The 25,112-nt window shown below is 45.9% G+C and overlaps 2 protein-coding genes across 6 annotated transcripts in view; one reads left to right on the top strand and one right to left on the bottom strand.

Moving 5' to 3' along the window:
• Positions 1–24,875, top strand: part of rad51b (RAD51 paralog B) — a 550,826-nt gene extending 525,951 nt beyond the window's left edge. For all 5 annotated transcript variants that reach the window (XM_087990130.1, XM_087990129.1, XM_087990128.1 and 2 more), the window contains one exon: positions 22,911–24,875. In XM_087990130.1, the coding sequence (XP_087846256.1) occupies positions 22,911–22,941 (31 nt within the window). In that variant the 3' untranslated portion in view covers positions 22,942–24,875. The remainder of the gene's footprint in view (positions 1–22,910) is intronic.
• Positions 1–25,112, bottom strand: part of LOC148149447 (uncharacterized) — a 103,752-nt gene that overhangs the window by 4,671 nt on the left and 73,969 nt on the right. Inside the window, exon 4 of the mRNA XM_087990135.1 lies at positions 2,963–3,048. Coding sequence (XP_087846261.1) covers positions 2,963–3,048 — 86 coding nt within the window. The remainder of the gene's footprint in view (positions 1–2,962; positions 3,049–25,112) is intronic.

Below are 25,112 nucleotides of genomic sequence, written 5' to 3'. Positions count from 1 at the left end.
TCTACCATTGTACCGTATGTTGATTGGGTTAGATGAAATAAGGTGGGAGGTGGCTCGAGTGGAACATAACAGTGAGCGAGTCGAGCTAAGTAGTCTGTTTCTGTGCTATTAAATTCCATGTAAAATCCTGTGTAGTTCATGTGGGATATTCTGAATATGTGAAAAGTGCTGGATAAATACAAACTAAGTGGCACAGTCACAATGGATGCCAAGGCCAGAGGCACCAGTCTGTTATGGGCAGGTTTATGTCAAGCTTCTCAGGTGTTGTTGAGGCTGTTCTCCCCCCCCCCCCCCCTTCACTTAAGTGCAGCACACTCCATCACACTGCTGACTGGAGCTTACTACTAATGATTATCTGGGGAATTCTAAGACACGGGCCCAGAAACAATGCAGACAAGGTTCACTTCAAAACAAGGGGTTCGGGCAAGCACTTGCAGAGTGTACCCACAATTGTAGTTTCCTAATCCTGAACACAGCAAGTTTACAGCCAGAGCAGCACTTGGTGTTTTTACTCACTGGATTACTTTGGAGTGCTGCATTTTAATTGTTCAAAAAGGTGATTGATCCCCCCTGACTGAGAAAATGATGCGTTACTCAACCTTTCTGTTTGATGTAAAGGCAGCTTTGTTCGAAATACCTGGTGCCACCATTATAAGACCTGGACTAAAAATAGCATGCAGTTTGCATTAAAAGGTTCATAAAGCTGAGCACCACAGTGGCTCAGACTCCATCTGAGGGCCAGCTGACAACTGTGAGGGTTAACATGGTTGGAATTTCTCAGAGGGAGAGAGAACGGGTAGGGAAAGTCTGGTTCACACATGTGTGTTTATAGAGCTGAGCAGGTAAAGGCTCCACATGCTGGGATTGAGGAAAGGTAACACAAAGGGGCAGTTTTGAATCCGCTGGTGTGATCAATACAAGTTCTTCAGGACCCACGGATCATATTGTTCAGTGACTTTTGAATAATTGCTGTGCAATTTTTTTTATTCCAGAGGTGTAAACAAGCAGCAGGGGATTGCACGCCAGGAGTGAGTTACTATTAGTCACGCATCTGGCTCCTGTCAAAGGACCCAAGTTGGGCAATTACCAAAATTCTGTCAGTTTAATTTATGATGACTTCCAAAAGAAGCATTGCTGCTGCTGCTTTGAAATGACTTAAGTCAATAGTTTCCCACCCACATGCCCCTGTACCAATGTTCTTTCCTGCAGGCAATGACTCCTTGCCATTGGTCCTATTCCAGTGATTCCTCAACCAGTTGGTCATTAGTGCAATGTGAGTGCGCAGTACGTTCTTGAACATTGACTCTCAGTTCAGCAGCACTTTGATTTCACTTTCTCATCATTCAGGGGGCTCATGGTGGCTCAGTGGTTAACACTGTTACCTCACATCACCCGGGTTCGGCGCCTGTCTGTGTGGAGTTTGCACGTTCTCCCTGTGTCAGCGTGGGTTTCCTCTGGGTGCTCCAGTTTCCTCCCACAGTCCAAAGATAAGCAGGTTAGGTTGTGCTAAATTTCCCATAGTGTTCAGCGATGTGCAGGATGGGTAGATGAGCCATAGGAAATACAAAGTTACAATGATTTTGGGGTGGTGGATCTGGGTGGGATGCTCTTAGGTAAGGTGGATTGGTCATGCTAAATTGCCAATAGTGTTTAGAGATAGGTTAAGTGCATTAGTCAGGGGTAAATGTAGAGTAATAGGGTAGAGTAGAGATGGGGTCAGTGTGGACTTGTTGGGTCAAATGGCCTGTTTACGCACATAGAAATTCTGTGGAGGGTCAGTTTAGACCTGATCATCTGAATGGCCTGCTTCCATGCTGTAGAGATCCCATCATTCTATCTATCATTCTTTTCAAATCTCTCCATGACCTTGCACCGCAAATCCCTGCTCCCAATCCCACAACCATCATGCCTCTCGAAATCTGTTCTTAACTTCAGGCTGATAACCTTCTGAGATTATTCCACTCCTCCTGCAATTATGGCACTTTGCGAACCCATGTTTTCCAAAAGTTCACCATGGGTGGCTGTGCCTTCAGTTCCTTGAACCCCGAGCTCTGGAACGCCCTTTCCTAAGTGTTCTGAGGAAGTGTCACTCAGTCCGAAACATTTACTCTGATTTCTCTCCACAGGTGCTGCCAGACCTGCTGAGTTTTTACAGCGACTTCTGTTTTTGTTGTCCATCTCCTTGCTGTAATATCTAAAACCTCAGTTAATAAAGATAAATATTCCTCATGCTGCCTTAACCACCCTGTTGCCTTCAAGGATCTAAGGACATGCACAACAAAGTCCTTCTGATCTTCAATACTTCCAACGGTCCTACCATTCATGTATTCCTTTGCCTTGTTAGTCCTCCCATAATACAACCCTCACACTTTTCAGGTTCAAATTCTACCTGCCACTGTTCTGCCCATGAAACCAGTCCGCCCACATCATCCTATGGCCTCAGGCTTTCCTTCTTCGTATTTACTATACCACATATATTTTCTGCCATCTGCAAACTTACTGAGCAACCTCCTATACTCATGTCGAGATCATTAATCTGCATGACAAACAGCAAGGGATCCAGTACTGACCCTGACCCAGTACTGGGGTACACCCCAGTAAAACAGCCTTTCAGTTACAAAAACACTCTTTGATCATCACCGTCTGCTTCCTGCTATTAAACAAATTTTGGATCCAATTTGCCGAATTATCCTGAATCCCTTGGTCTGTTTCTGTCTTGACCATCTCCCATGTGATACCATGTCTAAAGCCTAACTAAAGTCTATGTAGACAGCTGCCCAACCGTCATCTATGCACTTCGTCACCCACCTAAAAAAAAATTCGCCAAATTTGTGAGACCTAACTTCATCTGACAAAACGATGCTAACGTTCCAGGGTGAATGCTTGTCTGTCCAAGTCAAAAGAAATTCTGTCCATCAGAACTTTCTTCCAAAAGTTGCCCTGACATCGTTGTTAGACTCACTGGCCTGTAGTTCACTGGTTTGGCCCTACCATCCTTTTTGAAAAGTGGTACCACATTAGCTGTCTTCCAGTCCTCTGGCATCTCTCCTGAGAATAGAGAGAATTTGAAAATTAGTATTAGAACCCCTGCAATCTCCTCCCTTACTTCCCCCAGCAGCCACGGAATCATCTCATCTGGCTTGGGAAATTATTCAATTTCATGTCATCTGAAACCGCTAACATCTTCGCCCTCTCAACACTAATTTGTCCAAATATATAACGGTCCTCCTACCCAATTTCAAAGTCCACATCATCTTTCCCCACAGTGAAAACAGATGCAATGTACTCATTTAGAACGTTACCGATATCTTTTGGATTTATACACGGTCAAATGCCACTTTTGTCCTTAATGGGCCTAATATTTCCCTGGCCATTATCTTGATTCCTGAAGAAGGGATTATGCCCGAAACGTCGATTCTCCTGCTCCTCGGATGCTGCCTGGCCTGCTGTGTTTTTCCAGCACCACATTTTTCAACTCTGGTCTCCAGCATCTGCAGTCCTCAATTTCTCCTGGCCATTATTTTGCCTGGTATACTTATAAACACACTTTTGGTTTGTAAATAGCGCCCAGCACTTTCTATACTCTATTCCTTATGTAATCCTGCACGTTCCTCATTGGAACTGTTGTCCCCACCTCCACTTACATGTTATGTCATTTGCCTGACTTTGACTGCTATCTAGGATAAAGGAAACTCATACCAGGTTCATCAATAAACAACAAAAAAGCCCATTTGTTGCAAATAAATTTATAGAAACACAGAAAAAATACAGCACAGTACAGGCCCTTTAGCCCTCAATGTTGCGCCGATCCAAGCCCACCTAACCTACACTAGCCCACTATCCTCCATATGCCTATCCAATGCCTGTTTAAATGCCCATAAAGCGGGAGAGTCCACCACTGCTACTGGCAGGGCATTCCATGAACTCACGACTCACTGAGTGAAGAATCTACCCCTAACATCTGTCCTATACCTACCATCCCTTAATTTAAAGCTATGCCCCCTCGTAATAGCTGACTCCATATGTGGAAAAAGGTTCTCATGGTCAACCCTATCTAAACCCCTAATCATCTTGTACACCTCTATCAAGTCACCCCTAAACCTTCTTTTCTCCAATGAAAACAGCCCCAAGTGCCTCAGCCTTTCCTCATACGATCTTCCTACCATACCAGGCAACATCCTGGTAAACCTCCTCTGCCCCCGTTCCCGTGCCTCCACATCCTTCCTATAGTATGGCGACCAAAACTGCACACAATACTCCAGATGTGGCCGCACCAGAGTCTTATACAACTGCAACATGACCTCAGTACTCCGGAACTCAATTCCTCTACCAATAAAAGCCAGTACGCCATATGCCTGCTTCACCGCACTATTTACCTGGGTGGCAACTTTCAGAGATCTGTGTACATGGACACCAAGATCCCTCTGCTCATCCACACTACCAAGTATCTGACCATTAGCCCAGTACCCCATCTTTTTGTTACTCTTACCAAAGTGGATCACCTCACACTTACCTACATTGAACTCCATTTGCCACCTTTCTGCCCAGCTCTGCAACTTATCTATATCCCGCTGTAACCTGACACATCCTTCCTCACTGTCAACAACTCCACCGACTTTCGTATCATCCGCAAACTTGCTCACCCAACCTTCTAGCCCCTCCTCCAGGTCATTTATAAAAATGACAAACAGCAATGGTCCCAAAACAGATTGTTGCGGAACACCGCTAGTAACTGCACTCCAAGATGAACCTTTACCATCAACTACTACCCTCTGTCTTCTTCTAGCCAGCCAATTCCTAATCCAAACCTCCAACTCACCCTCAATGCAATACCTCCGTATTTTTTGCAGTAGCCTACCATGGGGAACCTTATCAAACGCCTTACTAAAATCCATATACACCACATCTACCGCTTGCCCCTCGTCCACCTCCTTAATCACCTTCTCAAAGAATTCAATAAGGTTTGTGAGGCACGACCTGCCCTTCACAAAACCATGCTGACTATCCTTGATCACATTATTCCTATCCAGATGTTCATAAATCCTATCCCTTACAATTCTCTCTACGACTTTGCCCACAACAGAAGTGAGACTCACCGACCTATAGTTACTAGGGTTATCCCTACTCCCCTTCTTGAACAAGGGAACCACATTTGCTATCCTCCAGTCTTCTGGCACTATTCCTGTAGACAACGAGGACATAAAAATCATGGCCAATGGCTCTGCAATCTCCTCCCTTGCTTCCCAGAGAATCCTAGGATAAATGCCATCAGGCCCAGGGGACTTTTCTATTTTCACCCTTTCCAGAATTTCGAACACCTCTTCCCTGCATACCTCAAAGCCGTCCATTCTAATTAATTGTGACTCAATATTCACGTCGGCAACAATGTCCTGTTCCTGAGTGAATACTGACGAAAAGTATTCATTCAGTGTCTCCCCAATCTCTTCAGCCTCCACACACAACTTCCCACTACTATCCTTGACTGGACCTATTCCTACCCTAGTCATTCTTTTATTCCTGACATACCTATAGAAAGCCTTTGGGTTTTCCCTAATCCTACCAACTAAGGACCTTTCATGTCCCCTCCTTGCTGCTCTTAGCTCTCTCTTCAGATCCTTCCTGGCTACCTTATAACTCTCAATCGCCCCAATTGAATCTTCACGCCTTATCTTTACATAGGCCGCCCTCTTCCCTTTAACAAGGGATTCCAATTCCTTATTTGCGGGTCGGTGTGGACTTGTTGGGCCGAAGGGCCTGTTTCCACACTGTAATGTAATCTAATCTAATCTAATCTAATCTAAACCACAGCTCCCTCACACAACCCTTTCCTCCCTGCCTGACAGGTACATACTTATCAAGGACTCTCAATAGTTGCTCCTTGAACAAGCTCCACATATCAATTGCGCCCTTCCCTTGAAGCCTACTTTTCCAAGCCACGCATCCTAAGCCGTGCCTCACCGCATCATAATTTCCCTGCCCCCAGCTATAACTCCTGCCCTGCAGTGCACACTTATCCCTCTCCATCACTAGAGTAAAAGTCACCGAATTGTGGTCACTGTCCCCAAAGTGCACACCTACCTCCAATTCTAACACCTGGCATGGTTCGTTACCCAGAACCAAATCCAGTATGGCCTCACCTCTTGTTGGCCTGTCTACATATTGTGTCAGGAAACCCTCCTGCACACATTGGACAAACACCGACCCATCTAACGAACTCGAGCTATAGTTTTCTCAGTCAATATCTGGAAAGTTAAAGTCCCCCATAACAACCATCCTATTACTTTCACTCTTCTCCTGAATCATCCTCTCAATCCTTTCTTCTACGTCTCTAGGACTATTAGGAGGCCTGTAGAAAACTCCTAACAGGGTGACCTCACCTTTCCTATTCCTAACCTCAGCCCAAACTACCTCAGATGGCGAGTCTTCATCCATCGTCCTTTCCACCGCTGTAATACTAACTTTGACAAGCAATGCCACACCTCCCCCTCTTTTACCCCCACCTCTGACCCTACTAAAACATTTAAACCCTGGGACCTGCAACAGCCAATCCTGTCCCTGTTCTACCCATGTCTCCGTAATAGCCACAACATCGAAATCCCAGGTACCAACCCACGCTGCAAGTTCACCTACCTTATTTCGTATACTTCTTGCATTGAAGTATACACACTTCAAGCCACTGTTTACAGGCACCCTCCTTTGAGAATGATACCATGTTCCTAACCTCCCTACACTCCAGGTCCTGCACCCTAAAGCTACAGTCTAGGTTCCCATGCCCCTGCAGAGTATCCTTTAACAAATAGCAAACAGATTATTAACTGCTCCTAGAAAAACATAAACTATATCTCCTTTAAACCGAACATGCACATGTTTACTCATAAATAGTTTGGACAGCTGAGCACAAATATCGTACTCAACATAAGCAAAAAGGAAGATGTTTGTGGCTCAGGAGTCCAAACCATAAGGGTGGAAAGAGCATTTTGGTGATCACATCACGTTGTTGACTACAGAGTGATAGAAGACCCTCCATTCAGTTGCTGGTCAGTTGGACCGAGGTCTTCGCTATGTTAGAAGCTCTCCTTTTCAAAGTCTTTGACTTATTTTTCACTCTGGGTTGTGTACGGGTGGCTGTTTATGTAACTGTAGCATCCCTATTTATCCAGCATGGTAAGGAATTCGCATTGTGTTACTATAGAGTCCCTATTTATCCAGCGGGGTAAGGGTTACTATAGAATACCTGTTCCTCCAGTAGGATAAGGGTCATTCAGCGTGTAGCGATAGAGTCTCTGTTTCTCCAGCAGGGTAAGGGTTATTCAGTGCGTAACGATAGCGTTCCTGTTTCTCCAGCAGGGTAAGGGTTATTCAGTGCGTAACGATAGCGTTCCTGTTTCTCCAGCAGGGTAAGGGTTATTCAGTGTGTAACGATAGCGTCCCTGTTTCTCCAGTAGGGTAGGAGTTATTCAGTGTGTAATGATAGAGTCTCTGTTTCTCCAGTAGGGTAGGAGTTATTCAGTGTGTAACGATAGAGTCTCTGTTTCTCCAGCAGGGTAAGGGTTATTCAGTGTGTTATGATAGCATCCCTGTTTCTCCAGCAGGGTAAGGGTTATTCAGTGTGTAACGATAGCGTCCCTGTTTCACCAGTAGGGTAGGAGTTATTCAGTGTGTAACGATAGAGTCTCTGTTTCTCCAGCAGGGTAAGGGTTATTCAGTGTGTAACGATAGCATCCCTGTTTCTCCAGCAGGGTAGGGGTTATTCAGTGTGTTATGATAGCGCCCTGTTTCTCCAGCAGGGTAGGAGTTATTCAGTGTGTAACGATAGAGTCTCTGTTTCTCCAGCAGGGTAAGGGTTATTCAGTGTGTAACGATAGCATCCCTGTTTCTCCAGCAGGGTAAGGGTTATTCAGTGTGTAACGATAGCGTCCCTGTTTCTCCAGTAGGGTAGGAGTTATTCAGTGTGTAACGATAGAGTCCCTGTTTTTCCAGTAGGGTAAGGGTTATTCAGTGTGTAACGATAGCATCCCTGTTTCTCCAGCAGGGTAAGGGTTATTCAGTGTGTAACGATAGAGTCCCTGTTTTTCCAGTAGGGTAAGGGTTATTCAGTGTGTAACGATAGCGTCCCTGTTTCTCCAGTAGGGTAGGAGTTATTCAGTGTGTAACGATAGCGTCCCTGTTTCTCCAGCAGGATAGGGGGTTATTCAGTGTGTAACGATAGCATCCCTGTTTCTCCAGCAGGGTAAGGGTTATTCAGTGTGTAACGATAGCGTCCCTGTTTCTCCAGTAGGGTAGGGGTTATTCAGTGTGTAACGATAGTGTCCCTGTTTCTCCAGTAGGGTAGGGGTCATTCAGTGTGTAACGATAGAGTCCCTGTTTTTCCAGTAGAGTAGGGTTATTCAGTGCATAAAGATAGCGTCCCTGTTTCTCCAGTAGGGTAAGGGTTATTCAGTGTGTAACGATAGAGTCCTTGTTTCTCCAGCAGGGTAGGGGGTTATTCAGCAGGGTAGGGGTTATTCAGTGTGTAACGATAGCGTCCCTGTTTCTCCAGCAGGGTAGGGGTTATTCAGTGTGTAACGATAGCGTCCCTGTTTCTCCAGTAGGGTAGGGGTTATTCAGTGTGTAACGATAGCGTCCCTGTTTCACCAGCAGGGTAGGGGTTATTCAGTGTGTAACGATAAAGTCTCTGTTTTTCCAGTAGAGTAGGGTTATTCAGTGCATAAAGATAGCGTCCCTGTTTCTCCAGTAGGGTAAGGGTTATTCAGTGTGTAACGATAGAGTCCTTGTTTCTCCAGCAGGGTAGGGGGTTATTCAGCAGGGTAGGGGTTATTCAGTGTGTAACGATAGCGTCCCTGTTTCTCCAGCAGGGTAGGGGTTATTCAGTGTGTAACGATAGCGTCCCTGTTTCTCCAGTAGGGTAGGGGTTATTCAGTGTGTAACGATAGCGTCCCTGTTTCACCAGCAGGGTAGGGGTTATTCAGTGTGTAACGATAAAGTCTCTGTTTCTCCAGTAGGGTAGGTGTTATCCAGTGTGTAACGATAGCATCCCTGTTTCTCCAGCAGGGTAAGGGTTATTCAGTGTGTAACAATAGAGTCCCTGTTTCTCCCGCAGGATAGGGGTTATTCAGTGTGTAACGATAACATCCAAGTTTCTCTAGTAGGTTAGGGGTTATTCACTGTGTAACGATAGAGTCCCTGTTTCGTCAACAGGGTAAGGGTTATTCAGTGTGTAACGATAGAGTCCCTGTTTCTCCAGTCGGGTAAGGGTTATTCAGCGTGTAACGATAGCATCCCTGTTTCTCCAGCAGGGTAGGGGTTATTCAGTGTGTAACAATAGCATCCCTGTTTCTCCAGCAGGGTACGGGTTATTCAGTGTGTAACGATAGAGTCCCTGTTTTTCCAGCAGGGTAGGGGTTATTCAGTGCATAACGATAGAGTCCCTGTTTCTTCAGCAGAGTAGGGGTTATTCACTGTGTAATGATAAAGTCCCTGTTTCTCCAGTAGAGGATGGGTTATTCAGTGTGTAACGATAGAGTCCCTGTTTCTCCAGTAAGGTAAGGGTTATTCAGTGTGTAACGATAGAGTCCCTGTTTGTTCAGTAGAGTCGTGTTATTCACTGCATAACGATAGTGTCCTTGTTTCTCCAGCAGGGTAGGATTTATTCAGTGTGTAACGATAGAGTCCCTGTTTCTCCAGTAGGGTAAGGGTTATTCAGTGTGTAACGATAGAGTCCCTGTTTCTCCAGCAGTGTAGGGGTTATTCAGTGTGTAACGATAGCCTCCCTCTTTCTCCAGCAGGGTAGGAGTTATTCAGTGTGTAACGACAGCGTCCCTGTTTCTCCAGTAGGGTAGGAGTTATTCAGTTTTTAACGATAGCGTCCCTGTTACTCCAGTAGGGTAGAGTTATTCAGTGTGTTATGATAGCGCCCTGTTTCTCCAGCAGGGTAGGAGTTATTCAGTGTGTAAAGATAGTGTCCCTGTTTCTCCAGCAGAGTAGGGGTTATTCAGCGTGTAACGATAGAGTCCCTGTTTCTCCAGCAGGGTAAGGGTTATTCAGTGTGTAACGATAGTGTCCCTGTTTCTCCAGCAGAGTAGGAGTTATTCAGCCTGTAATGATAGAGTCCCTGTTTCTTCAGCAGCGTCAGGATATATATGTTTCTATGGAGTACCATTTCTCTGGCAGCGTAAGGATTACTCATTGTGTAACTGTGGAGTCTTGCTGTCCAGCAGGGTAAGGGTTGCTCAGCGTATAACCTTAGAGTCCCTGCCTCTTCAGCAGACTAAGGGTTACTCACTCTGTAACTGAAAAGTTGCTGTTTTTCCAGGAGGGTAAGGGTTAGTTGTGCTGAATGTACAGGCTATCTGCTTCTTCAGCAAAATAAGACTTAGTCACTATTAATGTACAGAGTTCCTGTTTCTTCTAACAAAGCTTAAATACCATTTGGGATTGTGTCCAAATATGAGGTCATGCTTTTAACATTGGTTGCAAACAAAATTTGAGGCTCTTATGTTAATTGACTTTTAAAGCTATGAATAGCACTCAGTAAACACTTAATTAATTCAGAGGACAGATAAGGGATATATTGAGAATTGAACATTCACATTCCTGGAGACCAGTCATTAAATAATTATGCAACATCTGCACAATGACTTATGCGCCATGTGTAACAGATTTGGCAGCTTCCAGGCCTTTGCTGAGATGTTCATTTTATCTGGTGACATGGTCATATGCTGACCCGGGACAGTGTGAGAACTTCAACAAAATGCAATGCATATGTATGAAATGGACTTCCATTCGATCACGTCAGCAATCCGGGCTGTAGAATCAATTCCCAGACCTCACTGGTGTGCATCACCCACGCACCAAATCTCACTGGGATTCCATCATCCACACACTACACTTCAGTGGAATTTCATCGGAGTATTTTCAGCAATGCACCATTTGAATGTATTCTCCCAGTGCCACAGTTAATATTTATCTTATAACCGATATCTCTAAAACAGCTCACCTGGCCATTTATCATATTGTCTGTTGGTGGAAGTGTGTGATGATTTATATGTTAGAACAACTACTCCACTTTGGCCAACATTGGTAAAGCACATTGGAATAACCTTGGGTCATGATAAGTAAATGTAAATTTTTTAAAAATCTTTCCTAAGATACAGTACAGATGGACAGATGGTCCTGGCCTCAATGGTGAGGATTAGAGGTAGTTGCCACGCCAAATCATTAAACTTGGACCTCTGCCACCTGGTTGTCCCAGGACAGGAACTGGCTCTGCCGTGATCCCCAGTGCACAGGATTATTCTCCCAATACTTGGAATGCTATTCTGTGCCAACAGTGGGCTTTGACCACTGAGAGTTAGCCAATAGCCCCTCTCCAGAAAGGCCTAGTATTATATATCGATCAGGCGCTCTGCAGGACACCAGTGGGCCTATCCTGCCATCAGAACCCGGGGGAGCGGGCATAGGTCCCATCCATTGAAAGTTGACAGCTAGTTAAGAGGCCAGCATTTCTTTTGAATGTTAGCGTGATTGACGGGGCAAAAGGGCATCCACCTGAAGCCCAGGACTCAGGCTACAGATGAATATTGGGAGGAATGTTGGTGCAAAGGATGCTGTATGGGCATTAGCAGCAGAGGTGTAGTACTCACCGAACCCCTTCTCATCCTGAAGCCAGGTTCCTCCTCGAACAGGCACTGAATATCTTTAAACAAGTGTTAACCTCCAACAGTCCACCCCCCCCCCCCCCCCCCCCCACCAAGCTCTGGTAACTAGCAATCAAACATAGAGAGGGAGAGAAAGCAGAAGTGCAAAGCTCAAGAGTGTCTCATTGAACTTATTGAGTTTCTGACTGACGAATGTTTGTATATCGGAAGCCTGTCAAATGCAAACTGTCACTGTGGTTTCATTGTTCATCTAACCTGCCATCAAGCTGCTTCCCTTGTCATGTGGTTTATATGATAATCATCAGTTTTGATACCTGGGCAAGCAGGATGTGGGCGCAGGAAATTGGTCACGTGTCTGTCAGCATTTTATATCGCACTTACGGGACCTGGGTGGAAGCTGTTAGAGTCTACAGTGTCTGTCTGGGTCAGTCAGACACAACCCAGTGCCCTCTCTGTCGGTGGGTTATTCAGATGGTCCCATGTAGCACACTGCACAGTTTAATTCACCCGGCCCATCCCATTCAGGTCTGTATTTCTATATCTTACAAATTGGGTTCCATCTCTGGGTCTAGGTGACATTTGGATTAATGTGGATGACAGGCACTTGCATTACACTGTGCTGCACATAGACTGTCAATGACACACTGAATACAAGCCTATCATTACTGTTCATGGGACCTCACATTGTCACATTGACTTACAAAACAATGAGTGCACTTAATGGTTTGTAAATCACACAGTGAAATTCAAGAGATAGTTCTCAGCTACGGGATGAGGTACACTCACAATTTAAATCATGGTTTGTAGTCTGAATGTATCTTTTTTTTAGATGCTCACTTTTTCAGTATCTTAGCCTGTCAGGATTTGGAAACGCTGCTTTTGGACTGGGGTGGACAATGCTAAAAATCACACAACACCAGGTTATTGTCCAACAAGTTTATTTGGAAGCACTAGCTTTCGCAGCGCTGCTCCTTCATCAGGTGGTTGTGAGCAGTGCTCCGAAAGCTAGTGCTTCCAAATAAACTTGCCGGACTATAACCTGGTGTTGTGTGATTTTTAACTTAGCCTGTCAGGTTACCAATGCTCATCAACTCTGGTTCCTTTGGTAGGACTCTCACCTCTGAATGTGAAGGTCAGAAATTTAAGGTGACACTCCAGTGCAGTGCTGGATTTGTGACCGATTGTCAGAGGCGCATTATCTTTTGTGTGAAACATTAAAATGGAAGACCATCTGACCTCTCAGGTGGATGTAAAAGATCTCATCACTCTATGAAAAGAATACAATGAAACATAGAAAATAGGAGCAGGCGTAGGCCTTTGAGCCTGCTCCAATATTCAATATAATAATGGCTGATCATCCAACTCAGTTCCCTATTCCTACTTTCTCCCTATACGTTAAATCCCTTTAGTCCTAAGAACTAGATCTAACTCCTTCTTGAAAACACTCAATGATTTGGTCTCAACTACTTTCTGTGACAGAAGATTTCACAGGCTCACCACTGAAGAAATTTCTCCTCAGCTCGGTCCTAAATGGCTTACCCTGTATCCTTTGCCTGTGACCGACCCCTGATTCTGAACTCTCCTGTTCCCGGGAACATCCTTCCTGCATTTGCCCTTTCTCATCCTGTTAGATTTCTGTGAAACTTCCTCTCATTCTTCTAAGCCCAGTTGAATATAGGCTTAACTCATCCAGTGTCTATTCATGTGTCAGTCCTGCCAACCCAGGAATGAATCTTCGTCGGACTCCCTCCATAACCAAACCATCCTTCCTCAGATAAAAAAGATCAAAACTACACACAATATTCTTGGTGTGGTCTTTCAATTGCAGCCCTGTTCCTGTACTCAAATCCTCTCACTATGACGGCTAGCATACCATTTGCCTTCACTGCCTTCTGTACCTCCTGTTACTTTCAGTGACTGGTGTACAAGGACAGGCAGGTGTCAACACACATTCCCATTTACCAGTCTGTCGCCATTCAGTAAATAGTGTAAAGCAGAGAGTTGCCCTCAGTGTTTACCCCACAGAACTGCAACAAGCATGGTGGCTCCATGGTTAGCCACTGGTTTCGATACCACCCTCTGGTAATTGTCTGGAGTTTGCACATACTTCTCGTGTCAGCGTGGATTTCCTCTGTGTGCTCCGGTTTCCTCCCAGAGTCCAAGGTTAAGTGCATTGGCTATTGTAAATTGCCCATCGTGTCGAAGGACATGCAGGCTGACTGTATTAATTGCAGGGTTACAGGGATTGGAGAGGTGGGTGGGTGGGTCTGGGTGGGATGCTCTTCAGAGGGTCAGTGTGGACTTGATGGGCCAAATGGCCTGCTTCCACACTCTAGGGATTCTATCATTCTTAGGTACTGAGTATATCAAAGGCCAAGAGAGTAAATGGATTCCAGAGAAGTCAAAGTATATGAGGATCGGGCAAGAAGGTGGAATTAAGATCAAAGATTAGCCATAATCATATGGAATAATTGGGTTGGGATATCTGGTCGGCATGGACAAGTTGGACTGCAGGGTCTGTTTCTGTGCTGTACATCTCTATGACTCTAAAAAGAAATTGCTAGAGAAACTCAGCAGATCTGTCCGCATCTGTGGGAGAAAGCAGAGTTAGCGTTTGAGTCCAGTGAGTTATTTTCTTTGAAAGCACTTCTTTGGTTATGAAATGCACTGGATACCATGAGGCTGTGAAAGGTGTGAGAATTAGAATTAGAATCCCTACAGTGTGGAAACAGGCCCTTCGGCCCAACAAGTCCACACCGCCCTTCCGAACAATAACCCACCCAGACCCATTCCCCTACCCTATTACTCTACATTTCCCCTGACTAATGCCCCTAACCTACACATCCCTGAACACTATGGGCAATTTAGCATGGTCAATTCACCTCACCGGCACATCTTTGGACTGAGAGGAAACCGGAGCACCCGGAGGAAACCTACGCAGACACGGGGACGATGTGCAAACTCCACACAGACAGTCACCCGAGGCTGGAATCAAACCCAGGTCCCGGTTAATGAACTGCAGCGATTCAAGCAGGCACCTCACCATCACCTGCTCAAGGACAACTAGAGACAGGCAATAAATGCAACTCCCAAACAGCAACTCCCACATCCCACAGATGAAATTTTTAAAAATTAGCCCTAACCAGTTCCTCAGACACAGTTCAATCCTGACTCACTGATTATTTTCTTTCACACTTAATTCCAAAGTGTTTGACTAAAAAGAAAGTGCTAGAGAAACTCAGCAGATCTGTCCGCATCTGTGGGAGAAAGCAGAGTTAGCGTTTGAGTCCAGTGAGTTATTTTCTTTGAAAGCACTTCTTTGGTTATGAAATGCACTGGATACCATGAGGCTGTGAAAGGTGTGACTAAAGTGTTTGACTAAAGCAGTCACTTTATCAAACGTGTTTGACTCCAGGCATCCCCTGGGCCTTTAATCATCGTGCTTGGTCAGCTGTTGAGGTTTAGTTTGATTTACTGTGAATTAGCCAATGTCAGATTTGAACATTGTTAGGGATTAAAGTTGCCTCCAGGTTCTTTAATCCAGTGCCAGGGAGCAAATCAGTCAGGAATCCTACTTCCAAACATCAACCTCATACCATGCTGGTCAAGATTCAAGCAAACTCATCCATGGCATTGTACGGAATGGGTTAATCAGACTGATTTCAATTACCATATTTCCAAAGTGTTTCTCTGGCTAAAAAATGCTGTGGAGCATCAAGAGACTGTGAATACATTATATTAATGCAGTGAAAACAGAAACCAGGCCTGGCCTGGCCTGGCAACTACCACAGAGACAGAAATAAAGTTAACACCTTACATTGGTGAACAGCATCAGAACTCATTGCATCGTTTCAAGTTTATTACTAATAAAGATGATAAAGTTTGATGAAATAATTAGGGAGGAGGACCATAGAGGAAAAACTGTTGAGTTAAATGGCTTTATTCTGTGCTGTTCTAAGTAATTCTGTGGGATGCTGCCAATGAATTTTCCCTCTGTCAATTTTAACTTCTAACGTTTCCTCGTTCAGTAGTTGATTCTTAAATTTATGCCATTTTAAGACAGTTAAAAATGTACTTTTATTCTAAATTTGTAACCAACTGCTTACTGACAAAGGTCAGTAGGTGACACCAGTAGGAAAAGGTTGTTAACTTTATATACAGGCATGGGTCAGGCCTTAACTTGTTTTCTACCAAAGCCAGAAGGAAAGATTTATTTCATTAAAGGAGAGGCCTTGAAATCTTAGTTAAGGTAAACACCTTGAGAAATAACACAGTATGGAGATGGAGAGCCAGCATATCTGATTCTTGAAGTCAAGAAAGGGGAGTTAAAGACAAAGATATCTCAAAGGTTGAATTAAAACAGAAAAATTGCTGGGAAACTTCAGCAGGGCAAGTGGCATCTGCACAGAGAGAGAATGCTTCAGGTCTGTGACTTTTCATCCTACCATCTACATCCCATAAGCATCCATTCCCTCCACCACCAATGCTCAATCGCAGAGCAGTGTGTGCTATCTATAAGATGCACTGCAGAAATTCACCCAAGATCCTCAGCCAGTGTCTTCCAAACCCACGATCGCTTCCCTCTCGGGCAGCTGATACATGGGATCATCACCACCTTCGAATTACCCTCCAAGTCACTCAGCATCCTGACTTGGAAATCTATCGCCGTTCCTTCACTGTCGTTGGGTCAAAATCCTGAAATTCCCTCCTGGAGAACATTGTGGATCAACCTACAACACATGGACTGCAGCAGTTGAAGAAGTCACCTTCTCAAGAGGCACCTAGGGAAGGGCAATAAATGCTGGCCCAGCCAGCGATACACACATCCCACAAATGAATTTCTTTTTTAATTGTTTGATGAACATTATTTTCACCCATGTACCATAAATTTGGAGTTGCAAGAACAGAATCTTGTTAAATCAGTGTGGAATTAATTAAAAGAGTATGGGGTGGATGGAATAAACAATTTCTTCTGGTGTGCATTCCAGAACGTAGGGGCACAATCTTAAAATTAGGCCCAGACCAATCAAGGTTGATGTCAGCAGACACTTCTTCACACAAAGGGGAGTGAAAATCTGGAACTTCCTCTCCTAAAAAAGCTGGGGGAACAAAAACAAAACATGCTTGTACAGTTATTTGAGATGGGAGCAATCAAGATGAATCAGGAAAATCCAGGCCAGTCATTCTAATCTCAGTGGCGAGGAAAGCATTGGAAGGAATTCTGAGCGACAGAATTAATCTGTCTGGGTTTATTCAAGATCAAGTCAGCATGTTTTTTTTTTAAGGGTAGGTCAGATCTGACCAATTTGCTTGAATTTTTCAAAGAGGAAACGAGTTGTGTAGATGAGGGCGATGTATTCGGCATAGTTTACTTGGACATCATCAAGGCTTTTGATAGTGTCCCGCATTGGAGACCAGTAGAGAAGCTGAGAGCTCATGGCATCCAAGAAAACTTGGCAAATTGGATGCAAAATTGGCTAAGTGGCAGGAAGCAGAAGGTAACGGTTGAGGGTTTTTTCAGTGTCTGGAATCCTGTGTCCGGTGGGGTTCCACGTGGGACAGTGCTGAGCCTTTGGCTGTTTGTGGTTCATGTAAATGATTTAGGCAGGAACGTAGGAAGCGAGATTGTGGTGCTGGAAAAGCATAGCAGGTCAGGCAGCATCCGAGGAGCAGAGGAATCGATATTTCGGGCAAGAGCCCTTCATCAGGAGTAGGTACCTCGGATGCTGCCTGACCTGCTGTGCTTTTCCAGCACCACACTCTCGATGAATGTAGGAGGTTTGATCAGTAAGTTCACGGATGGTCTCAAAATTGGTGGGATGGTAAGTAGCGAGAAGGCTGGCCTCGGAGGACACAGACGATCTGATCAGATGAACTTCTCAGTGACAAGTGGAATTCAGTCTGGATCAGTGTGAGATGATGCACATTGGCACAAGGCAAGGGAATATATGATGAATAGTGGGACCCTGGGAAGTAGCGAGGATCAGGAGGACTTTGTATGCATGTCCACTGGTCCCTTAAGGTCCCAGGGCATGGTGACTTAAATGGTATATAGGATACTTGCCTTTATTAGAGCTTAAAAATGTGTTGCTGGAAAAGCACAGCAAGTCAGGCAGCATCAAAGGAACAGGAGAATCAACGTTTCGGGCATAAGCCCTTCTTCAGGAATGAGGAGGGTGTGCCAAGCAGGCTAAGATAAAAGGTAGGGAGGAGGGACTTGGGGGAGGGGCGTTGGAAATGCGATAGGTGGAAGGAGGTTAAGGTGAGGGTGATAGGCCAGAGTGGGGGTGGGGGCAGAGAGGTCAGGAAGAAGATTGCAGGTTAGGAAGGTGGTGCTGAGTTCGAGGGTTGGGACTGAGACAAGGTGGGGGGAGGGTAAATGAGGAAACTAGAGAACTCTGAGTTCATCCCTTGTGGTTGGAGGGTTCCCAGGTGGAAGATGAGGCGCTCTTCCTCCAGCCGTCGTGTTGCTATGGTCTGGCGATGGAGGAGTCCAAGGACCTGCATGTCCTTGGTGGAGTGGGAAGGGGAGTTGAAGTGTTGAGCCACAGGGTGGTTGGGTTGGTTGGTCCGGGTGTCCCAGAGGTGTTCTCTGAAACGTTCCGCAAGTAGGCGGCCTGTCTCCCCAATATAGAGGAGGCCACATCGGGTGCAGCGGATGCAGTAAATGATGTATGTGGAGGTGCAGGTGAATTTGTGGCAGATATGGAAGTATCCCTTGGGGCCTTGGAGGGAAGTAAGGGGGGAGGTGTGGGCGCAAGTTTTGCATTTCTTGCGGTTGCAGGGGAAGGTGTCGGGAGTGGAGGTTGGGTTGGTGGGGCGTGTGGACCTGACGAGGGAGTCACGGAGGGAGTGGTCTTTTCGGAACGCTGATAGGGGAGGGGAGGGAAATATATCCCTGGTGGTGGGGTCCGTTTGGAGGTGGCGGAAATGACGACGGATGATACGATGTATATGGAGGTTGGTGGGGTGGTAGGTGAGGACCAGTGGGGTTCTGTCCTGGTAGTGATTGGAGGGGTGGGGCTCAAGGGCGGAGGTGCGGGAAGTGGAGGAGATGCAGTGGAGAGCATCGTCGACCACATAGTGGGGGGAAGTTGCGGTCTTTGAAGAAGGAGGCCATTTGGGTAGTTCGGTATTGGAACAGGTCCTCCTGGGAGCAGATGCGGTGGAGACAAAGGAAATGGGAATATGGGATGGCGTTTTTACAGAGGCCAGGGTGGGAGGAGGTGTACTCTAGGTAGCTGTGGGAGTCGGTCGGTTTATAGTAAATGTCCGTGTTGATTCGGTCGCCCGAGATAGAAATGGAGAGGTCTAGGAAGGGGAGGGAGGAGTCTGAGACGGTCCAGGTGAATTTGAGGTCGGGGTGGAAGGTGTTAGTAAAGTGGATGAACTGTTCAACCTTCTCGTGGGAGCACGAGGCAGCGCCGATACAGTCATCGATGTAGTGGAGGAAAAGGTGGGGGGTGGTGCCAGTGTAGCTGCGGAAGATGGACTGTTCCACATATCCTACGAAGAGGCAGGCATAGCTGGGGCCCATGTGGGTGCCCATGGCTACTCCTTTGGTTTGGAGGAAGTGGGAGGATTGGAAAGAGAAGTTGTTCAGGGTGAGGACCAGTTCAGTCAGTCGAAGGAGGGTGTCAGTGGAAGGGTAATGGTTGGGCCCCAGCTATGCCTGCCTCTTCGTAGGATATGTGGAACAGTCCATCTTCTGCAGCTACACTGGCACCACCCCCCCACCTTTTCCTCCGCTACATCGATGACTGTATCGGCGTTGCCTCGTGCTCCCACGAGGAGGTTGAACAGTTCATCCACTTTACTAACACCTTCCACCCCGACCTCAAATTTACCTGGACAGTTTCAGACTCCTCCTTCCCCTTCCTAAACCTCTCCATTTCTATCTCGGGCGACCGAATCAACACGGACATTTACTATAAGCCGAACGACTCCCACAGCTACCTAGACTACACCTCCTCCCACCCTGCCCCCTGTAAAAACGCCATCCCATATTCCTAATTCCTTCGTCTCCGCCGCATCTGCTCTCAGGAGGACCAGTTCTAATACCGTACAACCCAGATGGCCTCCTTCAAAGACTGCAATTTCCCCCAGACATGGTTGACGATGCTCTCCACCGCATCTCCTCCACTTCCTGATCCTCCGCCCTTGAGCCCCACCCCTCCAATCGCTACCAGGACAGAACCCCACTGGTCCTCACCTACCATCCCACCAACCTCCATATACATCGTATCATCCGTCGTCATTTCCGCCACCTTCAAACGGACCCCACCACCAGGGATATAGTTCCCTCCCCTCCCCTATCAGCGTTCCGAAAAGACCAGTGTTCCCTCTGTGACTCTCTCGTCAGGTCCACACCCCCCACCAACCCAACCTCCACTCCCGGCACCTTCCCTTGCAACCGCAAGAAATGCAAAACGTGCGCCCACACCTCCCCCCTTACTTCCCTCCAAGGCCCCAAGAGATCCTTCCATATCCGCCACAAATTCACCTGCACCTACACACACATCATTTACTGCATCCGCTGCACCCGATGTGGCCTCCTCTATATTGGGGAGACAGGCCGCCTACTTGCGGAACGTTTCAGAGAACACCTCTGGGACACCCGGACCAACCAACCCAACCACCCCGTGGCTCAACACTTCAACTCCCCTTCCCACTCCACCAAGGACATGCAGGTCCTTGGACTCCTCCATCGCCAGACCACAACAACACGACGGTTGGAGGAAGAGCGCCTCATCTTCCGGCTAGGAACCCTCCAACCACAAGGGATGAACTCAGATTTCTCCAGTTTCCTCATTTCCCCTCCCCCCACCTTGTCTCAGTCCCAACCCTCGAACTCAGCACCACCTTCCTAACCTGCAATCTTCTTCCTGACCTCTCCGCCCCCACCCCCACTCCGGACTATCACCCTCACCTTGACCTCCTTCCACCTATCGCATTTCCGACACCCCTCCCCCAAGTCCCTCCTCCCTACCTTTTATCTTAGCCTGCTTGGCACACCCTCCTCATTCCTGAAGAAGGGCTTATGCCTGAAACGTTGATTCTCCTGCTCCTTGGATGCTGCCTGACCTGCTGCGCTTTTCCAGCAACACATTTTCAGCTCATATAAGACTGTGGGCCAAGGGCTGGAAAACAGGATGAGAATAGTTGGGTGATTGTTTTTGATTGGTGCAGGTCTTTTTCTCTGCTTTAGCCCTCTCTGCCTTTATGGGAAACTCAGCACTTGTTGGGAGAGAGACAATGTTTCGCGTCCAAAATGACTCTTCGATGATGTCGGATTCAACTCAAAGCATTAATTCTGTTTCTCTCGCCACACATACAGCCTGCCCTGCTGAGTTTCTCCACTTCAGATCTCCAGCATCTTCAGTTCTTCGCATTTATTTGAAGATCTCAGAATTAAATTTCTTAGATTTTCATGGACAGGACTATTCAGGGTTACACAATTGAGGTAGGAAAACGGGGTTGAGATTCAGATTATCCATGTGCTAGTTAGATAGTGGGACAGTTTCAAGGAGCTGAATGGCTTCCTTCTTAGCCCAATATCCAATGAATGACAAATGATGAAAGCCACTTCTCAATGTAGTGATGTAGGATAGAAACATGCGAATTGTCAGAATTAAAAACGTCTAATCAGAGTTGGAACAGATAAGTGGGGAAAATTTGATTAAGGTGATCAGGTTGTATGCTGAACTTGGAATTGTAAATGTTTTCAATTCTTTAGCGAAATCTCACAAGGTTTTGTCACAAGCTCTGTTGTTAATGTGTGCGTGATTATTGTACACTTGATGCATCTGTGACACACAATGCTAAATGTTGCAAACCCCATTGATTCAGGGATTTGGGTCTTTGTCCCCAGATAAGGGGAGTCTGAAACTGGAGACCATAGGTTTAAGGTGAGAGGGGAAAGATTTAAAAGGGACCTAAGGACCAACATTTTCACGCAGAGGGTGGTACGTGGCTATGGAATGAGCTGCCAGAGGAAATGGTGGAGTCTGGGACACTTAAAAGGCATCTGGATGGGTATATGAATAGGAAGGGTTTAGAGGGATATGGGCCAAATGCTAGCAAATGGGGATAGATTAATTTAGGATACCTGGTCGGCATTGATGAGTTGAGGGTCTGTTTCCTTGCTGTACATCTCTGTGACTCTATTTGAGGGGAAAATAATTATAAAAAGGCGCTCATGCACACACACTAACTAAGAGATTAAACCAGTCAGGAGAGTCTGAAAAGATTGATGCTCTTGAAGAAGGCAAAGGTGTGGGCTGACTGAGATTTTTGAATGGGTTTGGTAGGGTTGATTTACAGTAAATGCCTCCACTTATTGGAGAAATCTAAACTAAAGTCATACACATAAGACAGTCACTAATAAATCCAATATGGAATTCAAGAGGACCTTCTGTGCGTAGAATGTGGAACTCATTACCAGAGTGGTTGAGGTGAATAGCAAGGATGCATTTCAAGGAATCTGGAGAAGTACATTAGGGGGACTGGATTGTGAGTAGAGTGGACACTTCCATCCAGTTTTGATACATTCTGGCCAGTCCATAACTCTCCCATAGCAAAACAATGGACCATTCTTTATGGCAGTGTTTACGTTCAGTATGGGTGTCTTCCCACTCTGCTTCACTTTAATGCCTATCAATATTTTCCTCTTTTCCGTTCTCCCCTAATGTACTTCCCCAGATTCCATTTAAATTCATCCTTGCTCTTCACCTCAACTACTCCTGGTAATGAGTTCCACATTCGGCATACAGAAAGTCCTCCTGATTTCCATATTGGATTTATTAGTGACTGTCATATGTATATGACTTTAGTTTAGGCTTCCCCAGTAAGTGGTGTTATTTACTGTACATCAAACCCATTCATAATTTTAAAGACCTCAGTCAGCCCACTCTTCAGCTTTCTTAAAGACCCTCCACCTTTTTTTGGGTTTTCCCAATTGGTATAATTGTTTCACTGTGTGGTAACGTCCTTGTAAATCTTGTTGCACCCTTTCCAGTGCCTCCTTACCATTATTTCTCTAATACAGAATTTTGCACAATTCTCGGAGTGAGAGATCAGCTAACAGAGTACAGAATGACAATTTAATTACTGTGGCTGATTCCTGGAGTTAGATGGTTGAAAGCTTCTTCACGTCTTTAAGAATATCTAGAAATAATACTTTTTGGCGGCCGTACAAAGGCTTTGGTAAATTCAGTACCTGGCTTAACACTTCTCTCTGTCTCTCCTATCCAGGCGAAGACCCCCGACCTGGTTTGTCCGCTGAGGGAACAGATCCCGGACTCCAGCCAATTGGAGTCCGGAGTTCGTTTGCATACTGCTCACACTGGGACCTGCCCGGCTTATCCCAGGCCAAGCCCTGACCACTCCAGGATTGCGTGTCAATCCAAAATAGAATTTATCCTATTGCTGGCCTGGATGAAGGAATGTTAAACCTCTCCTGATGATGTTGCGACTGGGACCGCCTGGTGAATGGATAAGCAGTTTGGAAAAGGAAGGTATTATGGACTTGGACATCATGACCCTTGAATTCGTGGACTGATGGCATAGAGTATGGGACCTGAAAGCAGGGTAGGGGTTATTCAGTGTGTAACAATAGAGTCCCTGTTTCTCCAGCAGGGTAGGGGTTATTCAGTGTGTAACGATAACATCCAAGTTTCTCCAGTCGGTTAGGGGTTATTCACTGTGTAACGATAAGGGTAAGGGTTATTCAGTGTGTCCCGGTCAAATATGGAAATGAAGTGAATGCAGCAAGGAGACGTCACTAATGAACTGAGAAGGATTGTTGATGACCTGACTTAAGGCACACCCTTCGCCTGAGTTTTAGCAGAGGTTCAGATCATTTGGAGTCAGGGTGTGCAGCTTAAACAAACCCCTAACAAGGTACCAACCCTAAAAGCTCAAAATGCACCATGCTGCGATCAGGAAGGCCCCAGGTTGGATTCCTAGACTGCACAGGGGCACCAACAGAGCTGTTAGAAGTGGCTTCACAGCTTTTCAAGATCGCAAAGGGCAAACTATTCAGCCAGGGCTTTCACTCCAGATCACAGACCAGTAATCCCCTCTGGAAACAGCAATTTAGGATGGGCCACTTCCTGAGAAACTCATGGTGAATAACCTGGGGGTAACTCTATCTGTATTCACGTTGGTCAAATGGGTGAGGTGATGTGTGGGATAGGGAGGTTAAGGTTGAAGAGTCGGAGAGGGCGAGGCCATGCTTGTTGGGTAGCTGGGTAGTGGAGGGGACACAATTAGGGGAGTGGGGTCAGGGATGGAAGCGTTAACAGCACCCTGTGTTTGGAGGAGGAGTTGGAAATAGCATTGCCAATCTTCCTGTCTCCACAATGACTTTGAACTAATCTTTTGAAAGTGGGTGTAGGGGGAGCACAACCAACAGCAACCTCTCTCAGAACCACAGGGTCAGCTGGCAAAAACCAGGCAACACTGTCTGCATCTCATACAGCGCACACTGTAGTCATAACAAGAAAAATACCCATCAGGCCCCTGGATTCAGGGGCGGGGCCGACCACTTTGATAAGAGCTGACTTCTGATGTAGAATGAATTGGCCTTTGCCCTTCTGAACTTGTTGAGTGCCCCCTTTATAATTATGAAATAGCTTTCATCACAAATGCTAATACAGAAATGGACCAAGGGGCTCTCCAACACGAGTTAATCCAAAATGAGTTACTGTTCGAACTGAATCCTGATAGCGGGCCTCAGGAGGAGGGGATTTTGTGTTTCAACCTCTCTTTGGGCAGCTGAAGTCAATGATGAATCTATGTAGCAGTATCTGTGACACTATCACGGCTGGCCAGGAACAGGCCTGACCTGTGCTTCAGTGGCTGCTCCAGGAGGTTTCTTCATCTGCAAACACAGTCTGGTCAAATTGGTCTTTTTTGCTCCATCTCCAATCTCTCATATCCAAGAAACGCATTATGGGAAGGGAAGGGGCTTTGAAGCCATCATCATTTTCCAGGATAAATGTGAGGATTTCGCAACTCCAAACCAGCATTGTCCTTACTCCATGTTACTGTTCTAAGGTGACTCGAGGGCGACTGTTCACAAACATGCCTCTGAGACCCACTTGTCGTGCCCTGGATACAGCAAAGGCTGTCTGATTGACATGATTGATCGGTGCTATCCCATGACTGCTGTTTTTTTCCAAGACGTGCCAATAAAAAGTTAGTTAGAACAAGCATGTTGTACAATTTAATTGGCTGTGCATTGTAGATGGTCTTTTGAAGTTTATACCCACAACAGTTTTGTACAAAGAATTCACACAACAGGTATTAATGTGGTGTTCACACAGAACCAGGAGTCAGTATTCACATTGTATGTGTATACAGAACCGGGAGTCAGTGTTCACGCTGTGCATGTACACAGCTGTGAGTCTGCATTCACACTATGCGAGTACACTGAAGTCAGCATTTATACTG

This window comes from Chiloscyllium plagiosum, unplaced genomic scaffold, assembly GCF_037043375.1.
Source record: "Chiloscyllium plagiosum isolate Xiang-an unplaced genomic scaffold, Cpla_swu_hap1 HiC_scaffold_8, whole genome shotgun sequence".
NCBI classification, from domain to species: domain Eukaryota; kingdom Metazoa; phylum Chordata; class Chondrichthyes; order Orectolobiformes; family Hemiscylliidae; genus Chiloscyllium; species Chiloscyllium plagiosum.
This window is presented reverse-complemented; position numbering and strand designations above follow the sequence as displayed.